We start from the raw sequence: 21,598 nt of genomic DNA, 5'->3' as shown, positions 1-21,598 counted from the left end.
ACACTCCACGGCTCTCACTGGCTGGCGCGGCTCGGAGGGGCGGTCCCACAAGGAGGCTCAGCAAAAGAGCGGCGCGATCGTTCGACGAAGGGGCTGGTCGCTTCAGCGGTCACGTGTCCCCCCCCACCGAGACGCGCCACTCCCAAGATGGAGGCACATTGCGCCGCCATTAAGCGCTAGACTTCCGATCCGTTCTCTCGAAGGCCGTCTTCATGTTCCCACTCAAGATGGCCGCCTCAGCTGCGGCACCCGCACCCCTGCCACTCCCAACATGGCGTCCTCGAGTTGCCTTTACCCAAGCGTGGCGGGCAAAACGGAAGTGACGCATCCTAGAGCGTTCCGTTTTCTTTCGGCTGCAGGAACCGTGGCTGCTCAGCCAGACTGGTGCGGTGGCTCTTGACCTTTGTCTCGGCCTCGTGTAGGTGATGAAGTAGCAATGGGAGGAAGGCACCCTAATTTCTTATAGATTGCATTAGGGAGGGTGGTGTGGAGGGATTGTAAATCCTTTGGGTCCATTGGCGGGAGCTGCCCACTTCACCCCGTTATAGAGAACTAGGATTTTGAGTTCCCTTTGAGACTTCCACTGGCTTGGATTGAGGAGACCCCCTAGCCCTGCACCTCCAGCTCGGCAGCCAGTTGAGCCCTCCTTTCCGGGAAGCAGTGGTGAGTCCAGTTTTGGATAAGCACCCCTCTCAATGACCTGATGCTTCATCCTTTCCTACAGTGAGAGGACATAGCACATCTTCCTGCAGCCTGCTTCCTGCCGCAGAACACACTTCCGGTCTCGGCCCGGACGGGATGTTGCTGCTACTGCTTCTGTTACCCCTCTGCTGGGCGGTGGAGGTTAAGAGACCCCGGGGTGTTTCCCTCAGCAGTGAGTCCTCTTTGTGTATAGCCTGGTGGTCGGGAGGGGCATTTTCCTCCCTTTGCCTCAGTTTCCCATAACATTTCCACTGGTGAATGGGTAGGACAGAGGTAGTATTTATTCATTTATTTAAGAAGATCTGGGCAGAGCCTCTTGTTCTCCTCCCCAGATCATCACTTCTATGACGAATCTAAGCCTTTCACGTGTTTGGACGGCACAGCCACCATCCCATTTGATCAGGTGAACGATGATTACTGCGACTGCAAGGATGGCTCAGATGAACCTGGTGAGCTTTTGCTGCATCTCCTCATTGCCCGTTCAAAAAGCCTGCCGAGAGCAGATGCCCCGTAAGGATTAGGGTCCCATCTTCCCGTTGCTCTCCGCTCAGTGAACAGAAGGAAGGACAGGAGTGAGATCCCTGTTGGCTTGGGTTAGCTCATTGATAGAATTTGTAGGTTTCGGTCTCTGGTTTCATTCCCAAGTAAAAGAATATATGTTCAGGTTTATGACCAAGTCAGCAGATGGCATTGTGGGACCCAGGACTAGCTTCCAGGAGGAGGTAAGGTCTCTGGCCAGGAAAAGCCAACACAGACACCTCTCAGAGGTGGGAGGGGGAGTAAGGCTGAATGGCATTGTACTGGTGAAGGCTAAGGAGGAGTTGGGGGTGGGTTGCCTTAGGAGAAGCTGCGGAAGACTGGAAGGTTCTGTTGCAGGCCTCTGAAGATAGTTTCTTCCCTTGGTCCTTGGTATATTTTGTTTTGCAGACACTCTTATATAACCCACGCTGGCCTCGAACGTGTTGGTAGCTGAGAATGACCTTGAACTACCGACCCTGCTTTTTATCTCCCAGATGCTGGGATTACAGATATTCACCACCACAGCCAACTTCCACCTGTTTTTCTCATGCTTTCTATGAATAGATGAGACGTGTCTGGCTTGGAACACATTCAGCAAACTCTCTTTCTCTGCAGGCACAGCCGCTTGCCCCAATGGCAGTTTCCACTGCACCAACACTGGGTATAAGCCCTTGTACATCCCCTCCAGCCGGGTTAACGATGGGGTGTGTGGTAAGTGAGGGTACTCTGGGGATCTGGGGAAGGAGGCAGGGGCCAGCTGGAGGAGACCCTGCCCTCTCTGATCTTTGCTCTCACCTCTACCTCAGATTGCTGCGATGGGACAGATGAGTACAACAGTGGCCGTGTCTGCGAGAACACCTGCAGGTGGGTGGGTAGCGGTGTGGCACCCTGGGTTCCCTGGCTCTTGCCACATTCTACTTGGAAGTCTGGCTGGTTCATTGTCTTTTTTTTTTCTTACTTTACTTATTAAGATTAATTTTTATTTGCTGGGTGTGGTGGCACAGACCTCCAGTCCCAGCACTTGAAAGGAGGTTTATTTTTATCTTTTTTGGGGGGAGGCAGGTAGAGTATATGCCACCCACATGCATGTCGGCTACAGAGGTCAGAAGGGGGTGTCTGATCTCCCCAGGAGCTGCAGTTACCAGTCGAATTGAGGGCCTCTAGAAGAGCAGCAAGTGAAGTCTGTCCAGCCCCTCCTTTCTTTGTTAGAGATAGCCCTCCCTCAGTGTGCCCCATCAGCCTGGCCTCAAGCACCTCCTCCCTTAACCTAATGCTGCACTTTCAAGCCTACACCATCTTGGCTCCTTTTGTCCTTTTGTGAGTCCACTGGTCATGCCCCTTGGGAACTCTAATTACCAGAATTCCCTCCAGCTGTGAAGCAGTTGAGATTGTTTACTTGTTTACTTGAGATTGTTTATTAGTTGGGAGATGGTGCTAGGACAGGCGTGTAGGCCTATAATCACAGCACTTGGGAGGTGGAGGTAGGAGGATTAGGAGCTCAAGAGTCTTTGATTATACAGTGAGTCTGAAGCATGGGCTTCTAGAGACCTGTTTCAAAAAACCTAGGGAAAAAGGGAGAAAATCAGTGCAGGAAGAGAAGCAACTGGATTTGTGTCTGGTTCACAACTACTTGGGCTCTGATTGGGTCAATATTCTCAATATTTGGTTTATTTTTTCCCACCCCCACTTGTTTGTTTGTTTTTAATTTCTTCCCCCCCCCCCTTTTGAAACAAGGTTTCTCTTTGTAGCTCTGGCTGTCCTGGAACTCACTCTGTAGACTAGGCTGGCCTCTGCTTCCCAAGTGCTGGGATTAAAGGTGTGCATCACCATTACTGGCCTGAGCCTCTTTGTCAGTTTGAGGGCTAGCTTCCAAGCCCATTCATTCCCCACTACTTCTGCTCTGTCTGTAATCCCAAGGATGGGCAGGCTATGCACACTGTCCAGCTTCTTAAGGACAGAACTGAGGCCTCTGGTCAAAAAGAATTTGGAGAGGCAGGTTGAAGAGGGCTCTTTCTGTGTCTTACCTTTCTTAGCATTGTTCGTGGGGTTGGGGGTGGAGCTTGCAGGTGACTCAGGCCCTTCTGGAAAAGGCAATTCTGCTGGGTCTTGAGTGTCTTTAGTGGAACTTGTGTTTCTACTCCAGAGAGAAGGGTCGTAAGGAAAAAGAGTCCCTGCAGCAGCTGGCTGAGGTCACCCGAGAGGGCTTCCGCCTCAAGCAGATGCTCATTGAGGAGTGGAAGACAGCCCGGGAAGAGAAACAGGTGAGGGACCCAGAGAGATGCATTAGTAGGACCTGGGCCTGGGGTCCTTGAGTGATGGGTGGGTAAATGCACGTGGGTATACACTTGACTCTGGGCTGTGATGAGCCTATGTCTTCCTTTATGAGTGGTGGACTGAGCACTTCCCAGATAAGAGGCTATCAGATTACGAGCCAGAAGTGTTAACTCCTGGAGACAGGAAGAACATCTCTTTGTACCCCTGCCTCACTGACTCTAACAGGCTGGTGGTTCGTGACACCTTAGTTCTGGGGAAATCCCTCAGTTAAATGTCAGTAGAAACTGTTTGATTGAATGAGTACGGTAGGCACTCGAGGATTCTTGGGCTTGTGTGTCTCCCTCCCTTGCCCACCACTGGCTTGACTCACCACGGCTCAGCAGCAGCGCTGCCTGGGAGGTGCTTCCAGTACACTGAGACAGGACTCCAGACTGTTCCTGTCCACAAAAGATCCCAGGCTCTTCTCTCCTACCCCCGTGACTGGAGAATCTCTCTGAATTGAGGAGGCTGGAAGGCCCTGCTTCGTTCAGTGGACAGTGATTGCCCTTTCAAATTCGGGGGATCTAGGGAAGCCAAGTGTTGAGGTCATTTCCTTTCAGGGGAGATGAGAAGATCCTGGTGAGAGGTCAGGCTGAGGGGTCCTGACCCTGGTAGAAAAGCATCACACCATAACACTTTGTGGGAGGCCTCTCTGTACCTCTACACCAGAGCTTGCCTGGGGCCCTTTTTGTTGTCTTTGAATTGATTTATTTGTTGAGATGGCATCACTATATAGCCCTGACCTGCCTGGAATTTCCTATGTAGACAAGGCCGGCCTCAGAGTTTCAAAGGTGTGCAGCACCATGCACACATGAGGCTGGAACCCAGGGCCTTATAAGCTAGGCAGGTGCTCTAGTAGTGAGCCACAACCCCAGGCTGTCTAATGGAGTTCTGCCACTGCTGAGCTACACCCCAGCCCCTCACTGGGGGATTCTAGGCAGGGCTCTACCCCTGAGCCACGCCCCAGCCCCTCACTGGGGGATTCTAGGCAGGGGCTCTACCCCTGAGCCACGCCCCAGCCCCTCACTGGGGGATTCTAGGCAGGGCTCTACCCCTGAGCCACGCCCCAGCCCCTCATTGGGGGATTCTAGGCAGGGGCTCTACCCCTGAGCCACGCCCCAGCCCCTCACTGGGGGATTCTATGCAGGGGCTCCATCACTGAGCCACGCCCCAGCCCCTCACTGGGGGATTCTATGCAGGGGCTCTACCCCTGAGCCACACCCCAGCCCCTCACTGGGGGATTCTCTGCAAGTGTTCCACCCTTGTTCTGCACTCCCACCCCTGTTGCTTCTCAGAACATAAATAGATACCCAAGGTGTACCTGGTGCTATGCAGGTTAGAACCAGACCTGCACCTGCCTTGGGAATGTTAGATCTAGGTCGTTAGAAAGGTCTCTCCTTGCTCCTGGGTAGAGGCATTCAGGGACCTCAGGGCATCCAGAGCTTTCTGCGTGGTCACCCATCTTAGGGGCAGGAAATGAAGAGGATTTCCTGGAGGAAGGGCCATATTATTGGAGATCTGTAGGTAATTCACACCAGCCATGGAAAGTGTTCCAGGTGGAGGGGTCTGAATCTTATTCTTGAGTTTCAGGATGGCAGGGTGTGGGGGTTGAGATGGCTCAGTGGGTAAAAACCCTTGGCCACCAAGCCTAATGACCTGAGTTTGTTTCCCAGGACAGGAGAAAACTTATTTCCTCTGAGTTGTCATCTGACTGCCACATGTCTCCCTCCTCAAAGAAAAAGGCGGGGGTAAAGTTTAGATGATAGACATGTGACAGGTGGGACTGAGGGAGGGGCTGATGGCACACAGAACATCAAGGGGACCAGAGTAAAGTAGGGATACACTGTGGTGCAGGCATTTCGGAATGATCTTGGGAAACAGAGGCACTTGACAAAGAGAGGACCAGGCCTAAGCAGAGCTGGCCTCTCACCTTCTCTCCTTCCAGGGTAAGTTGCTTGAACTGCAGGCTGGAAAGAAGTCTCTAGAAGACCAGGTAGAGATGCTGCGGTTAGCAAAGGAAGAAGCAGAGAAGCCAGAGAAGGAGGCCAAAGAGCAGCACCGGAAGCTGTGGGAAGGTATGCTGTGGGTCAGCACTGTAGCTCTGACCAGAGAGGAACCAGGGCTGGGAGGTCTAATTCCTGCTGGCCAAGAGCTCTACCTCTGAGCTACACTCATCTCATCTTTCCTTTTGAGGCAGGGTCTCATGTGGCTCAGGCTGCTGTAGTTTTTTTATGTAGACGAGGAAGACCTAGAAACCCTAATCTTCCCGTTTCTATATGTTAGATGCCAGGATTACAGAGATGTACTACTATGCCTGGATTATTTATGTTTTGATTTGTTTGCTTGCTTTTCTTTGTTGGTATGTTTTGAGACATGGTCTGGAACTGTGTGTAGACTAGACTGGCCTTGAACTCCTAAGGGTCCACCTGCTCTACCTCGCAAGTGCTGGATTTGAAATGTGTGTCTCGCCATGTTCTGCACTCGGTGATTTTGTTTCTTAGCATGATTGCTTATTTCTTTGTGTGCCTAGTTAACTTTGTATTGGCCATCAGTTAGGAAAGCTGTAAGAATAATTTGTAGCCTTGGATGCAAGATCCTTCTCTACAAATTTCTGTTTGCATTTTGTCTGGTGCCTAGAACCTTCCCTCCAGGAATCTCAAGCCCAAATTGAAGACCTTTGACCTCTCAGCAATGTGTGGCTCCCTTGTGGTAGTAGAGGCTGATGTAGCGCCTTGATCCTGTTTGGCCCACCCTTGCCCGGCCCCTCACCAGGGGCCCTAATGCTGTGCACTGCTGTGCTAAGCCTTCAGCCTACACAGAGTATGAACTTAGATACATGCATGTGTTTTCTGACATGACCTGACCACCTCTGAGGAGATGCCGTCCTCCTGAGGTCACTGGAGACTCTTCTGTAGAGCCCCAACCTTGATCTTAGATTTGGTTACACTTGTTCCATCAGCCACAACAACTGTCATCCCAGCTCTGGGAGGTTGAGGCAGGAGGACTATAAATACCAGACAAACTTGGCCTACATAAGTGAGATCGTGTCTCTAATAAATGAATGAATTATAAAGAAGGAGCCGGGCCTTGGAGACTGTTGTTCTAGCCCTTAGGAAATAGATTAAGAATTCCAGCCCAGCCAGGTGTGAAGGAAAACATTGCTCTTCTGCCAGCTGCTTAGAGCTCTTGCAGTGTCTGTCCCTGGCAGGGGTCTGGACACATCTGCTGACTCAGTCTTGCTTCCTCCCTCCACTGTCCCATTTTCCCGGCCCAGGCCTCCACTTGCCTTTTCCCCACCTCCTCAGCTCATAGGCATCAGCCGTTCCCCATTTTACATCTGTTTGTATGTGTGTGCCATGGTGCACATGTAGAAGTCAGTACCCATCTTGTGGGGCTCAGTTTGTCAGGCTTGGTGACAAGCTTCTGTACCTGCTGAACCATCTTGGTGGCCCTTCACTTACTTAGCTTGTTCCCAAATTCTTCCTCCCTCCAGAGGACACAGACCTTTGTTAAATCCAGGGTCGTGTCCCCAGTGCTCAGTGTAAGACTGCTCTCACGGTGGGACTCCGTGCAGGTTTTGGGGGTGATGGGATTTGGCCACTTATGGTACAGCATGACAGAATACCCCCCTCTACAGAGCAGCAAGCTACTGCCAAGGTCCGGCGGGAACAGGAGCTGGCAGCCAGTGCCTTCCAGGAACTGGATGACAACGAGGATGGGGTGTAAGTGTAACTGCCCACTGAGAGTTCCTCACCCAAGTCTGACTAGCCTGGCCTTGGACGCGTCAGGTAGCCAGTCTGGTCTCAGGTTTATAGTCCTCCTGTCTCAGCCTCTGGAGCCTTGCAGTGGCAGATGAGAGCTGTCACTACCATTGGGCATGTGGGGCAGAAGCAGATGGAAGGGCTAGGGTGTAGGTGTTGTCTAGGACCCGCTCTGCCTTGGCTCTCTTTAGAGTTAGGTCTCTTATAGGGGAGGGTGGGAAGTGGCTGGGCCCTGCCCCTCCCATCCCAGCCCTCACACGTGTAGAGATCCCACAGAAGCCTCCCCCTTCCTTTTCTGTACATAGGGTCTCGGTGGCAGAGCTACAGACTCACCCGGAGCTGGACACAGATGGGGATGCAGTGCTATCGGAAGAGGAGGCCCAGGTACCCCAAGCCTATCCTTGGCCTAGAGTGAATTCAGGGTGAGAGGGTCAAGGTAGGCCTCCTCTGGGGAGAGCTCCTTGTGGCTGCCTGGTAGAACCCTAGACTGGTACCAGGGCAGCATGGCACCTGTTCCCCAGGCTTGTTCATCCCACTTACCTTCTGCTTGTTGCTCAAAGTAGGAGTCTGTCTTTCTCTCTGCCTGCCATCCCTGGCTCTGCCCTTCTACCATCTCTGCTGCAAACCAGGTCCTTCCCTGCCCCTTCTGGACCTTTGCTTAGAGTGCAGCACACTCTGGCACTGTGCCTCTGTATACCTGTGTCTTGTCTTGATGTCCCCTTACTTCCCAACCCCTGGGACCTCCTTCAGGCCTGGGTTGTCCCTCCTGGTCATATAGTACCTGACCCATCTGCTATGGCCTGGTCCCTAATTGTAAGTGGCAGGGTGTGTGGGCCTCTGGGGGCCCTAACCCTGACCCTACCCCAATGCACACAGGCCCTTCTCAGTGGGGACACAGAGATTGACTCTACCTCCTTCTATGACCGTGTCTGGGCTGCCGTCAGGGACAAGTACCGCTCTGAGGTTTGTGGGAAAAGGAAGGGAAGTGGTCCTATCCCCAACCCCTCACAAAAATATCATCTCAGCCGGGCGATGGTGGCGCACGCCTTTAATCCCAGCACTCGGAAGGCAGAGGCAGGTGGATCTCTGTGAGTTCGAGACCAGCCTGGTCTACAGAGCTAGTTCCAGGACAGGCTCCAAAGCCACAGAGAAACCCTGTCTCGAAAAACCAAAAAAAAAAAAAAAAAAAAATCATCTCCCGTGCTGGTCCCCGGTCCTCCATGGAGGCCAACCCTCCCAGACTTGGGAACTAGTGTTCTCCAGCCTTGAGGTCTCAGCATTGGCCTCTACAATCCTGGGAGCCAGGTGCTGCCCACTGATGTTCCTGCCCCTTCTGCTCCGGATGTGATTGAGCCCAAAGAGGAGCAGCTACCAGTGTTGCCACCTACAGAAGAGGAGGAGGAGGAGCCAGAAGAGGAAGAGGAGGAGGAGGAAGAAGAGGAGGTGCAGGGGGAGAAACCCAAGGTTTGTGTTGGGAGAATGGTGGGCAGATGGGTGGCTGGGGCTGCCTGCTAACTGGACCCTGCCCCCTCCCCAGGAGGCCCCAGCCCCTCTACAACCCCCACAGCCTGCCAGCCCCACTGAGGAGGAAAAGATGCCACCCTATGATGAGGAGGCACAGGCTGTCATCGATGGTGAGTGGGGACCTGCTGGGAAGGGACCCCTGGCCCTGTAGTGCCCGTGTTGCTGGGAGTTACTGTTTCTATCCCGAGTCCTCCCTCCTCATGGGCCGCACTTGTTTGTAAAACGTGCACAACAGGGCGGGAACCTGCGGGCTCCCAGGAGCCCTGGCCTGTACTCTAGAGAGCCAGCGACAGGAGGTTCACTCTGCGCTGGTCGGCCTATCCTTCACATTCTCTGTGGGGCCCATTCTGGGTTTTTCATGGAACTGGGGCCCACTCTCATCTCCCATCCCTCAGCTGCACAAGAGGCCCGGAATAAGTTTGAGGAAGCCGAACGGTCCTTGAAAGAGATGGAGGAGTCCATCAGGTGAGCCCCAAGGCCGCCTCCTGCCCGGTGACCGTCTACTGCCGGCTCCTTGGAGGAGGTGTCAGCCTGGTTCTTGCAGGGCTCCAAGCACAACCTGTGTCTATCCACCATACATACAGCTGGGCCTACTGTGTGGGCTCTCGTGTCCTCACTTTGCCCGAACCCTTCTGTGTGGGGCTCTCATATCCTTACACCCCCTTCCCCTGGACCCTTCTGTGTGGGGATCTCGTGTCCTTGTACCCCCTTCCCCCGGACCCTTCTTGTGGGGTTCTCATATCCTTACACCCCCTTCCCCTGGACTCTTCTGTGTGGGGCTCTCATATCCTTACACCCCCTTTCCTCGGACCCTTCTGTGTGGGGCTCTCATGTCCTTGCCCCCCTTCACCATCGGATCTGCTTTTCCAGGAGTTTGGAACAAGAGATCTCCTTTGACTTCGGTCCCCACGGAGAGTTTGCGTACCTCTACAGCCAATGCTACGAGCTCACAACCAATGAGTACATCCTGGCACTGGTCGGGGGATGGGTGGGGAGGGGCAAGATACAGGGGAGGAGGGCACTGGGCGAACAAGAGTTGTAGTACCTATCTGAGATCGCATCACTGGGGGACTGAGGCAGGAGGACCTCAAGTTGAGTCTGGGCTCCATCCCCAGCACCTCATGAAACTGGGCATAGTGGCACATGCTCGAAGTGGGTGTAAGGAGGATCATAAGTTCAAGGCCAGTCTCAGTTACTTGAGCATGTTTGAGGTCAGCCTGGGCTATGTGAACCCTGTCTCCAGAAGGGAACACAGGCAGGGTCCAGGGGTCAGTGGGCATTGAAGTGCCAGTGAGCCACCTGTCTGCCTGGATACCGAGGAGACTGGGAAGGGCTTTGAGGTACCTAGGGTCCCCAAACCTGTCAAGCCTGTCACTCAGCAACTCTTCTCCCCGCCCTTAGGTACATCTACCGGCTTTGCCCCTTCAAACTGGTCTCCCAGAAACCCAAACATGGGGGCTCTCCGACCAACCTTGGGTGAGTGGGTTGAGATTTGTTGCCCTTACCCTGCCCCCAACCACCCACTTTCCAGGCACTCAGCACCCCTGCTCTCTCCCATAGCACATGGGGCTCGTGGGCTGGCCCCGATCATGACAAGTTCAGTGCCATGAAGTATGAGCAGGGCACCGGCTGCTGGCAGGGCCCCAACCGCTCAACCACAGTGAGTGACCTGGGCTGTGGGGACCTGGGCCTGGACCAGCCCAGACCAGACCAGCATCGCTCCTGCTCTGTCCCTGTCCCCAGGTGCGCCTGCTGTGTGGCAAAGAGACTGTGGTGACCAGTACCACGGAGCCCAGTCGCTGTGAGTACCTCATGGAGCTGATGACACCAGCAGCCTGCCCAGAACCACCACCAGAAGCACCCACTGAGGGAGACCATGATGAGCTGTAGCCTGGTAAGGAGGCTGGATCTCTGTCTGCTCTAGTGTGGGTGTTGCTACTTTCTTAACCTGTGCTCCTGACTATCTCTCTCTCTCTTTCATTCATTCATAGTTTCTCGAGATAGGGTTTCATTTCTCTGTGTATTCTTGCTTGGCTTTCCTAGAACTCACTCTGTAGAGTTCCAGGACAGGCTCCAAAGAAACAGAGAAACCCTGTTTCGAAAACAAAAAAGATAGTATATTGTGTAGTCCATACTGGCCTTGAGCATTTGTCAGTCCTGCCCACTGTGCCACCCACCACGCCCAGTGTACGAGGTACTGACGACTGACCCAGGGCTTTCTGTGCTAGGCACACAGTCTGCCAGCTGAGCCACATCTTCCAGAAATAATTTAGGTTTCCAGTGCTGGTGCTTGCTTTTGCACCAGCCCATGTCCTGGGCCCTCCGTCTTTCTAATTCTGTCTTCCACCCTAGAACTTCAAGGCCTGAAACCTGTCTACTGATCCCGCAGTCTATGGACCAAGGCCTGCCTACCCAGGGTTCCTGGCTGTTCTCCAGGTAGCAGGAACCCCGTGGTGCTCTAAGCCCTGCTTCTGGCCCAGGCTAGCCAAGCCATCCATATTGCTGAGGCCCCAGGGGCCTCCAGAGATGGATAAAGGAGCTCACCCTCCTTGGATTTTTGGGTGGGAGTTAATCTCTGCTCCACCTCACCCCTGCCTTCCCAGCTGGTAGGAGATGAGTGGATCACCTCACACGTGACCTCAGAACAATAAATGTGACTCGTCCGTATTGGCTGTGTGTGCCTTTTTTCCCCGTTGGTCTATATAGTTGAGGCCAGCCTCAGGCTGTCTCCTTCCTCAGTCGCTCAGGGCATGGGCCAGCATGCCTTTATTTTGGGGTGTGAACAGGAGGCAGATGTGGAAGGTGGGGGGTACTGCTGTCAACTTAGCAGGGTCTGGAGTTGCCTAGGAGACAGACCTGGCTGTAGTTACAGAGAAGGAGCAGAGGTCAAGGCTTGGTGACGTGTACCTTAGCTCCTGCAGCCATCTCTGCTTCCTGGCTGCAGTGCCAGCAACTTCAAGCTCCTGCCACGCCTTCCTGCCGTGATGGATTGGACTCTTGAACTGTCAGGTGTGGTGTCGCAGCTGCAGTTTACACCGAGGGAAGCAGCAGGTGCAGCCTCTTGCAGCACCGCAATCCAACTGACAGCGAAGGCCCCCAGGCCCCCAGCAATCGGTAGACAGTAGACTGTTGTCAGCTTCCTGAGTCTCCCATGGGGAGTGGAGATCCCAGCCCAGGGAGGGATGGCATCCTTTCCTGGGGGTCCCAGCACACAGACCTGCCCACCCCTGCCCACAAATCACCTGAGACTTAAGATTCTGAACTTTTTATTCTCTGGCATGAAAAGTACAAATAATTAAACAATTCCATGTAAAAGTCAGTTACCGCGGCCAGGCCTGGAATCTCGGTAATAAATAGTCTAAACGCAACTTGAAGTGTTTGTGGGTTTGGGTTGAGGTTTGGTTTTTTTAGTTTTTTTTTTTTCTACAGTTCTTTATATCACCTCCAACATGGACTCTGTCATGGTTTGAAACTTTCCCAATAAACAGGATGAAGGAAGGGTTGGAGGGGCTAAGCCCCATTCCCACTGGCCCTGCCCGTGACCCCCCAGGGATTTTGGAAGACCCAAGGGCTCCTCTCCCTGGGAGTCCTTGGCCTGGCCCTCCTGGGGGACTGGCCTTCAGGGAGGGGGGCTAGCTGGGCTAAGCTTGTATCTTAGAAAAAAAGTCCCCTCCTCCCAGTCTTGGGGACAGCAGGGACCTAGGCCTTGGTGGGAGGGGGTGGGGGGAGAAGCCCCCTCTTCAGAGCTAGCCCTCCCCCCAGGGTGGGGGACAAACCCAGCCCTTATTGCTCGGATGCCTCCAGCATGTGTGGAAGGCAGGGGGAGACCCCAGAAACAGCAGGGAAAGAAGGGGTTGCACCCTCCTGGAGGTGGGGAGTCCCTGTCCTGCTGGGAGGGATGGGGAGGATTAGGGCAGACTTAGAAACCACCAGAATAAATAGGTTCGGTGTATCATGAGCAAGCTAGAGTTCACCAGCTAAATAGACAGAAAAACCTCTCAAGACAATAGCAAAACAAACCCATTGAGAGGCCCTGGGCACCAACAGCTGTGGGGAGCCCACGGCACCCCAGGGGGCACTCCGCTACCATTACTGTTATTAATAATTATTACTTTAATGACTCCACTTCCCCTTTTTATAAATAAATTAGGCATAACCACATCTCAGCAAAACTGAAAGAAAAGGGACATCTTCCTTCAACTTGCAAACCAATGAAAGAACAGAAATATACACAAAGGTCCTTACAGGCCAACAAGGGTAATAAATAGTTAACATAGCAATAAGTTAAAACTACATGAAGCTAAATTCAGCAAAAAAGTACGAGAAAGTTAACTGGTGACAGTTTATCTTTTTTTCCTTTTTTTTTGTTTTTAAATTGTCTTTGTGTGTGTTTTTGTCTTTTTTCCTTTCTTTCCTGTTGCTATATTTCATCTTCTGTTTGAGTTTTCTTTCTTTTTTTTTTCCGTTTTTTTATTTTTTGGTCTTTTTTTAATTTTTTTTTCTTTTTGTTCCTTGCAGCAGAAATTCCACAGACGGTTAAGAACAACACCAGGAGGGGTGGGGAGAGAGAGTTGGACGCTCAGATGGGGCCATGGCCAGACACCAAACGCAGAGGACACCAGAAGAAAGCAACTAGAACTAGAGGGCGGGGCGGGGCAGGGCTTCACGATTCTCAGTTGTGACTGGGCCCACTGAGGGATGGGTTGAAGGTTTGGGGCTCCCAGGGGCTCCAGCCTGTGGCTTCTGTTGGAACTTGCATAAAAGAATAAAAAGAGTGTGGGGTTATGGATGCAAAATTCAGTCAGAAGCCAGGGCCGGGGCTCATGAAGGCTGCATCCATGGTTCCCCCACAGTCCAGAAAGACGAAAAAACCCAACAATCAAAAGGTGACACGCTGATGGGAAGGGGTGGGGGACACCCCTGGGTCTGGGGGATGTTCTGGGTGCTTGCTGCAGTGGGGAGCACACTGGCCCTAGTTGAGGGAGGAGACTGCAGACCTCCCCTTGGACCCAGGGGGGCTGAGTCCCAGGGGCAGGGGGTCCTTTGGCCTCAGTGTTGTGGGGAGTGAGAGCCCCCTCCAGCCCACGGTGATGCCAAAGTAGAACGAGGTATTGTGTGTTTGGATGCATGGACGCCATATGTGTGGGCAGCAGGGAGGCCCCTGGTGGGCTAAGGAGTCTGTGCAGAGAACCTGGGGCTGGGGCTTATTGGGGGCCCAGGGAGAAGTGGCTGGACCAGCCTGGCTGGAGGAAGTAACTGGGTCAGGGTCTCCAGTAGGAACGTCTTGTCTGGGCCTGTAGGATGCTGTGGACATGGGTGTATGTCCCAAGGTGTTGTATGTCCCTAGGTGTTGTATGTCCCTAGGTGTTGTATGTCCCTAGGTGTTGTATGTATCTAGGTGTTGTATGTCCCTAGGTGTTGTATGTATCTAGGTGTTGTGTGTATCTAGGTGTTGTATGTCCCTAGGTGTTGTATGTCCCTAGGTGTTGTATGTATCTAGGTGTTGTATGTCCCTAGGTGTTGTATGTATCTAGGTGTTGTATGTATCTAGGTGTTGTATGTATCTAGGTGTTGTATGTCCCTAGGTGTTGTATGTATCTAGGTGTTGTATGTCCCTAGGTGTTGTATGTATCTAGGTGTTGTATGTATCTAGGTGTTGTATGTATCTAGGTGTTGTATGTATCTAGGTGTTGTATGTCCCTAGGTGTTGTATGTATCTAGGTGACGTGTAGGATGCTGCGGACATGGGTGTATGTCCCTAGGTGTTGTATGTTTCTAGGTGACCTGTTTGTTTTTGTTTTTTGAGACAGGGTCTTATATAGCCCAGGCTAACCTAAACTCACTATGTAGCCAAGGCTAGTCTTGACCTGATCTTCTGCCTCCACCTCTCAAGTACTAGGAAGAAGGAGGGCTGTGCACCACTGCTCCAGGTTGCTGCAGTGCTGGGCTGAACCCAGGTCCACCAACCGATGGCAGTCCCGGCTCTCTTTGGAAACTTGTGTCCAGATTCCTATGTCCAAATGGATCTGTGGCAGTGGCTTTCACACGTCACATGGTTTTGTGGACAAGCAGCCAATGTCTGTATCTATGTCTACACAGCCCTAAGGGTCCGTGTGTCTCCATCCTCTCTTGTGGCTTTGGTCACCTTCCTGAATGTATCCTGAAATGTTTCTGTATGTGTTGTTGTATCTGTGTCTCCAAGGTCCAAGTATATGTCCCTCCTGTCTTCTTGTGGCTCTGTGTGTGTGTGTGTGTGTGCGCGCGCACTGGCAGCCCTATGGACTTTCAAACCCTCAGCCCTGCTCCCTGCACCCCCGCCCCAGTTAGTTGGTAAACATAACTTGCCAAAATAGTTTCTTTTTTTTTTTTTTTTGTCTTTTTTTGTGATTTTTTTTTCAAGTTCAAGAATCCCCAGTAAAAATTCTCCACGAGGTCTTTTTCCCTTTTTACAAAAATAGAGTTTTTCTTCCCCTCCCACCCCACCCCACCCTTTTTTTTCGTTTTGTTTCTGCTTCCTACCCTGCCCCAACCCTGCTCCCTGTATTCTGCCCAGGGACTGGGGCCGGGGATGGGGAGGCCCACACCCCTCTTTCATGTTTTTTGCTGTTTTGGGGATTTTTAAACCTGTTCCCTCCCCTTTCTCTCGGTATAGGACAGGCCTGGGCAAAGGAGGCCTGGGTGGAGCACTGCTGTGTCCCCTGAGCCATCCCATGCAGGGTGGAGAGGGTGAGGTGGGATGGGGGGGTCTCCTCTCTGCTTTCTTCTTTTTGTTTTTAGCCAAAAAAAGAAACAAAAGCCATCACCGTGAACCAAACCAAGACGAGAGAGTGAACAAGCCCCAGCTGGGTGGGGAAAGCAGGGAGGATGGGGGACCCCTCCCCTCGATTCCCTGCAGACCCTCCCCATCCCGATGCTCACCCTGTGGTGTTTTTTGCAAGTGTGTGGGTCTTCCTGCTCTTGCGGTCACGCTCTTTCTCTCTCTTTCTCACTCTCTCTCTCCCGCTCTCATTCTCTCTCTCTGCTGCCCAGGGAGGGAGGGCGGTAAGTGCTCAGGCCTTGTGCTGCTTGCTGGTCTTGAAGGACACCTGCAGCACACGCTCACCCAGGCGGTAGCCATTCAGGCTGGCGATGGCCATGGCTGCCTCGTCGTAGTTGGTCATGGTGACGAAGCCGAAGCCCTTGCACTTGTTGGTGGTGAAATCCCGGATGACCTTGACATTGGTGACTGCCCCAAAAGGTCCGAAAAGCTGCCACAGCACGCTCTCATCAGCTTCCGGGGACAGGTTGTACACGAAGATGCACCAGCCAGCGCCTGCCGCGCCTCCGGACAAGCCCACACCTGCCAGGCCACTCATGCCATCGATGGCGATTGGGGAGAACCTGGCGATGAGCGACAGGGGACTACTTTGGGGGTCACGCGGGCTCTGCCCTGATCCCCAGCATGCCTCCGACACCCCCCACTGGGAGAACCCTATACTGTGTGCTATGTATGTAAGACCCTTGTCCTAACCTAGCTGTGACCCCATTGCTTGTCTCTGACCCCACTGAGACACCAGCCCCTGACCTGCAACCTGTCTTGACCTCCACCGCTCTCCAAATATCACCTATGACCCTGTCCTAAAGTGCCATCTTTAGCCGGATCTCTTGACCTTTGACCCTACCTGATCCTGAGCCCTGCTGATCTTCACCCTTCCATAGGTATACTCAGCTTCTCTCTGTGGCCCAGTTGGCCTGAACTCACTATATAGCCTAGGGTGGCTTCTTGGTTTTTTTTTCTTCCTTTTTGCTTGCTGATCTTAAACTTGTGCTTCTCTTGCCTTTACCTCCCAAATGCTGGCATTGCACACCCAGCTGACAGCGCTGGGATGGAACCCAAGGCTTTGTGCATGCCAGGCAAGTGCTCTTCCAATTGAGCTGCAATCCCAGTCCCCACCCCTTCAAAACTAACTCTGGTGTGTGTGTGAGAGAGAGATGACAGAGGGAGACAGACAGACAGAGACAGACAGAGAGACAGAGACTGCCTCTGTACTCCAACCATGCTGACCTCGAACTGAACTCCATTTCTTGCCTCGGCCGATGAAGGAGCCCAGCGTGGGTAACAGCTGAGCCCTGGCTCTTCTTTTTTGGCCGAAATCTGAACCTGTCCTGGTACCAATCTTCCCTGACAGCTCTGACTCCATTTTGACTAACCCTGTGTGGGTAGAAACTGGCCCTACAAGACCAGCGTAGGGTGTCGTATGTGAGCCAGTGGTCCTGCACCTTCCTCTAACACGAAAAGTGGCCTCACCTGTCTCTTTTCTGGTCTCTTCCTATCCAAATCACAAGCAATACCCTCTGACTTAGTTTTTCTTTCTCTGGTTTCAATTACTGGTACTTTCCTTAAATGAAAATTTCTAAAAATAAACAATTCACAGGCTGGCTTTTGTTTGTTTGTTTTGCGTGTTTGTTTTGTTTTTTTAAAAATATTATTTAGATTATTTATTTGTTTATTTTGGTTTTTCAAGGCAGGGTTTCTCTATGTAACTCTGGCTCTCCTGGAGCTCACTATATAGACCAGGCTGGCCTTCAGAGATCTTCCCTAGTGCTGGGATTAAACACACCATGCTCAGTTTGGACTTATTTCATTTTTATGTGTGTTTGCCTGCATGTATGTAAGTGAAACGCATGCATACGTGGTACCTGCATAAGCCAGTGTGCTGTGGGACAATGCTCTTGTACCCTGTAAAGATTTCTCATTTGTATTGATTTACTAAAATGCTGATTGGCCAGTAGCCAGGCAGGAAGTATAGGCGGGGCGACCAGAACAGGAGAATTCTGTGAGAGGAAAGGCTGAGTCTGCAGTCATCACCCATACACAGAGGAAGCAAGATGAGAACACCTCACTGATAAACAGTACTAAGCCACATGACTAACACAGACAAGAATTATGGGTTAATGTAAGATATAAGAGTTAATAAGAAGCCTGAGATAATAGATCAACTAGTTTATAATTAATGTAAGCCTCTGTGTGTTTCTTTGGGACTGAATGGCTGTGAGCCCAGATGGGACAGAAACCTACCTCTCAACACTAGTAGGGGGCATCAGAACCCCTGGAACTGGAGTTACAGAGAGCTGTGAGCAACCATGTTGGTGCTGGAAATCGAACCTGGGTCCTCTGCAAGAACAAGTGCTCTTAACCACTGGGCCTTCGCTCCAGCCCATGTTTTTGGATTTTTGAGACTGGATCTCACTGTATAGCCCAGGCTAGCCTCTAACTTGTGATCTTTGTGAATCTGCCTTCTGAGTTATGTGGATCAGAAGGTATATAACTATAAGGAATTTCTAATATAATTTTATTAAATGTATCATTAGTGTGTGTGTGTGTATGTGTGTAGTAGTAGGAGGGAGCGCACATGCCATGACACTTATGGAGGGCAGAGGACGAGTCTGTAGAGTTGGCTTTCTCCTTCCACCTTATATGGGTTCTAGGCATTAAACTCAGGTGATCATGCCGTGTGGCAAGCCCCTTTACCCTCTGAACATTCTTGTCAGCCCACACTCATAAATTTTAATTGCACACTGAATGTGGTTAGGTGACTTAGGATTATAATTATAGTTCTTGGAAGGCCAAGGGCACAGAGCAAAAATTTGTCTTGAAACAAATGCTTTTGACTCCTGGATCTGCCCCAGCTTTAACACACTCCCATTCTCAAGAGAGCCTTTCTTGTTAAGTCTGTCTCTGTCTCCTCTCTCACCCTCCCGTCTCAGCCCTCCAGAACTGGGGTCTCAGACACGCACTGTCACTCCAGGGTTCTGATGGATGCTGGAGATCTGAGTCAGGTCCTCCTTAGTTTGTGCCACACTGGGCCAGCTTCCCAGCCCCTGTCCTACTTCACAAAAAGTCAGGCATGGCAGACGGCTCTTGTCATCCTAGCACTAGAGCGGAGACAGGAGCACGAGGAGTTCCATGTCATTTTCATCTACACCTTCAGTTTGCTGTCAGCCTGGGACACATGAGATGACAAAACCAAAAAAGAAGATGCCTTTCTTTAACACACAGGAGTTAGTGTCTCCTGATAGGGAGATTTTTGTGAGTTCAAGGCCAGTCAGATACATATAAGACCCTGTCTAGAAGAAGAAAAGGGAGAGAAGGAGAGAGGAGGAGGAGGTGGAAAAAGAGGAAGAACTAAAGGGATAAATGAGGAGAATGAGCAGCGTGACAGAAGGTCCCCATGCGGATGTACTCCTCCCCCACTAGTCACTCAGCTGTCTCAGGAGCAGACTGACTATCTAAAATCATAGTTTCTGTGTTAAGGAACCGTTATTTCAACTGGTTAATGCTGGTGATTTAGAGATGCCTAAGAGAAACTGATAAAAATGTTTTCTTTAAGGGAAAAGGGAAAAGTTCTTCACTTATGGAAAAGAGGGTATCCATATGCTGAGGCCACTAGTACCTCAGGAAAGGACAAAGCTGTGAAATTATGAAGAAGGAGCTGGCCTGGTGGTGCAGGCTTGTCACTCTAGGATGTGGGCAGGAGAGTCACAGCTCGAAATAAAAGTAAGAAGATAAACGAACGTCTCTGAAGCCCCACGTTTGAGGGAGAGGCAGAAGGAGCAGGGTTCAAGGACACGCGTGGTTTAGGCTTGCTGACCTGCCTGTGTGAAACCCTGTGTCAAGAAAGGGCTGGGCGGTGGTGGTGCCTTCCAGCACTCGGGAGGCAGAGGCAGGCAGATCTCTGTGAGTTCGAGCCTGGTCTACAGAGTTAGTTCCAGGACAGGCTCCAAAGCTACAGAGAAACCCTGTCTCAAAAAACAAACAAACAAAAAGAGAGAGAGAGAGAAAGAGAGAGAGAGAGAGAGAACAGAAACAAAGAGGGCTGGGTATGTGACTCAGCAGTCCAGTGCTTATTGTCAAGGCCTTGCATCTCCTTTCCAGTACAAAATAATAATAATAATGATAATAATAATAATAAAAACTAGGGCCAGTGGTGCACGCCTTTAATACCAGCACTCAGGAGACAGAGGCAGGCGGATCTCTGTAAATTCGAGGCCAACCTGGTCTACAGAAAGCGTTTCAGGTCACCAGGCTACACAGAGAAACCCTGCCTCATAAACAAACAAACAATCACATAAACAAATAAGTAGAAATTTAAGTAAATAAGATATAGAGGTTTCGATGTCAATCTCTCGTCAGGCACCAACAAGGAATCTCAGGATGTGTCCCTGACGGGTAAGGAGGACAATGGTGCTTCATGCCACCACCATGTCCCTGCCGTTGTCTCTGGGATATCTCACCCCTGGGTAACAGGTTGTCTGTGGACCAAATAAATTAAAGGACAGACAACCATATTCCCATCGACTCCCTCACGTCAGGATTAATCACTGGAAGTCTAACCCCCTTTAACCTTGACCATAGGGACTCAGCTCACTGCTGTCCCTGCTGCCAGGTTCCCTCCAGGTCGCTCCTGGCCACCATCTCGTGACCCTTACGCTGCCCTTGCACTGCCCCGACTACCACTTGCTCACACCTCTCATCCCCGTGGAGCTGAGAACATGAACGGCGACAGTATTTATACTTGGCCACCTTTTATTATGTACCAAGCACTGTGTTCTGTCTCGAATTCATGTCCAAGAGAGCAAGTCTGGGCCATACTGCATCTTTGGCCTCAAGCCCAGGTTTCGATATGCAACATGTTCCCACCAGCTTGTGACACCATAGACATGGAGACTTTCACAAGAGCAGGGATGTGGATGGAGCTAGGATGCCTTCAAGGTTTATCGCGACTGTGGGAGGAAAGGAAACCTTCCGTGGCTGTTGACAAAAACCCAGCAACAACAGCTGATGGATGGGGCTCAGCAATGGCTGAGTGAGGGCCCGGGGGAAGGGGGCATGACTCAGTGCAAGGCTAGCATGCAGGAGTCCCCGGTTCCATGCCTAGAGCACAACATAGCAGTGGTTAGTGACTCCCAGAGAGTTAATGTGGGGCACAAGAAAGGGGTGAAAGCCACAGACAGCTCTCCATGCCCCACCTTCCGTAGCCACTCTCTCTATACGTCCGCTCTGCTCCTAGTCTTGAGGTTTTCATCTCCTAGATACAGGCAGAGATGGGTTCCCAGTGGTCCCAGGGACAAGGGACATGCAGGGGTTAGAAAGGAGGTCATCAAGGTAAGGGAGCTGTGGGAAGGGACAGTGGGACAGGAGCACTGTTACCTTTTGACTCCATAGGCCATGTTGAGCAAATTGTCCAGCCTGTGGAGGCAGAAGCAGCTGTCAGAGTAGCCTGTGACCCACCCCTGTGATGTGACAGCTAGTCCACCCCACCCCCACAGCCTTCAACAGCCCGCCCCCTCAACCCCCCCTCCTTGCTGCTTGCTCCCAGCCCGGCTGGACACTGCCTGGCACGGAACCTCACTCATTCGGGACTGCTTCTCACCAGCCCTGCTGCTGCCCAGCCTGAAGGATCTTGTCTTGCCCTCCCGATGCCTCCATGGGCCCTGCCAGGAGGACCCGGGGGTTGAGAGCTTACAAAGATGGTGGTACAGCCTCAGGGGGGTTTCCTGAGCTCACGGGAGGGTGGGCAGAGCACACAGCCACCCCTATAGTTATCATTGTTCCCAATGACCTCCGGCTTGGGAGCAGCCAGGGTTCTGGGTTCAAGTCTTCTTTTGGGTTTTTCCACACTCCATCTCAGATGAAGAAATCTCAGTGAATGGCACGGAACAAGCTGTTCTACCCAGTTACCATGCCAGAATATGATCATGGCTGGCACACAGAATACGAAAGGGAATGTTTGGTGGGT

General features: G+C 51.8%; 2 protein-coding genes across 8 annotated transcripts in view; one reads left to right on the top strand and one right to left on the bottom strand.

Annotated features, from left to right (window-relative positions):
• The first annotated feature begins 128 nt into the window (after positions 1 to 128).
• Prkcsh (PRKCSH beta subunit of glucosidase II) lies at positions 129 to 13,607 on the top strand. 5 transcript variants are annotated; one of them, XM_075966546.1, is made up of 18 exons: positions 129 to 418; positions 725 to 874; positions 1,035 to 1,151; positions 1,837 to 1,932; positions 2,028 to 2,085; positions 3,365 to 3,482; positions 5,480 to 5,609; positions 7,172 to 7,256; positions 7,601 to 7,679; positions 8,172 to 8,258; positions 8,601 to 8,759; positions 8,833 to 8,929; positions 9,215 to 9,284; positions 9,690 to 9,779; positions 10,221 to 10,295; positions 10,380 to 10,479; positions 10,563 to 10,713; positions 11,172 to 11,486. In XM_075966546.1, exons 2-17 carry the CDS (start codon positions 799 to 801, stop codon positions 10,707 to 10,709), a joined length of 1,584 nt encoding a protein of 527 aa, XP_075822661.1. In that variant the 5' UTR covers positions 129 to 418; positions 725 to 798; the 3' UTR covers positions 10,710 to 10,713; positions 11,172 to 11,486. The 5 variants fall into 5 exon arrangements, with proteins under 5 accessions (XP_075822661.1, XP_075822666.1, XP_075822664.1 ...); XM_075966551.1 differs by having other exon boundaries at positions 136 to 422; positions 8,601 to 8,738; XM_075966549.1 differs by lacking the exon at positions 11,172 to 11,486 and adding an exon at positions 13,338 to 13,607 and having other exon boundaries at positions 291 to 418.
• Positions 13,608 to 15,215: 1,608 nt separating this feature from the next.
• Elavl3 (ELAV like RNA binding protein 3) overlaps positions 15,216 to 21,598 on the bottom strand; it is a 33,996-nt gene continuing 27,613 nt past the window's right edge. Inside the window, exons 6-7 of one of the 3 annotated variants that reach the window (XM_075966554.1) lie at positions 21,010 to 21,048; positions 15,216 to 16,220 (exon numbers count right to left, since the gene is read on the bottom strand). In XM_075966554.1, coding sequence (XP_075822669.1) covers positions 15,869 to 16,220; positions 21,010 to 21,048 — 391 coding nt within the window. In that variant the 3' untranslated portion in view covers positions 15,216 to 15,868. The remainder of the gene's footprint in view (positions 16,221 to 21,009; positions 21,049 to 21,598) is intronic. The other 2 variants (XM_075966553.1, XM_075966552.1) reach the window with 2 other exon arrangements.

This window comes from Microtus pennsylvanicus, chromosome 3 (assembly GCF_037038515.1).
Source record: "Microtus pennsylvanicus isolate mMicPen1 chromosome 3, mMicPen1.hap1, whole genome shotgun sequence".
NCBI classification, from domain to species: Eukaryota; Metazoa; Chordata; class Mammalia; order Rodentia; family Cricetidae; genus Microtus; species Microtus pennsylvanicus.
Note: the sequence above shows the minus strand (reverse complement) of the source record. Positions and strands in the feature narration are given on the sequence as shown.

What these genes read in the sequence shown, in the direction of transcription:
- Prkcsh (XM_075966549.1), top strand. Translation starts at nt 799, where the DNA reads ATGTTGCTGCTACTGCTTCTGTTACCCCTCTGCTGGGCGGTGGAGGTT. An exon ending in CCGGGGTGTTTCCCTCAGCA is followed by an intron (nt 875 to 1,034) that starts GTGAGTCCTCTT and finishes TCTCCTCCCCAG; the next exon opens with ATCATCACTTCTATGACGAA. An exon ending in GCCCCAACCGCTCAACCACA is followed by an intron (nt 10,480 to 10,562) that starts GTGAGTGACCTG and finishes CCCTGTCCCCAG; the next exon opens with GTGCGCCTGCTGTGTGGCAA.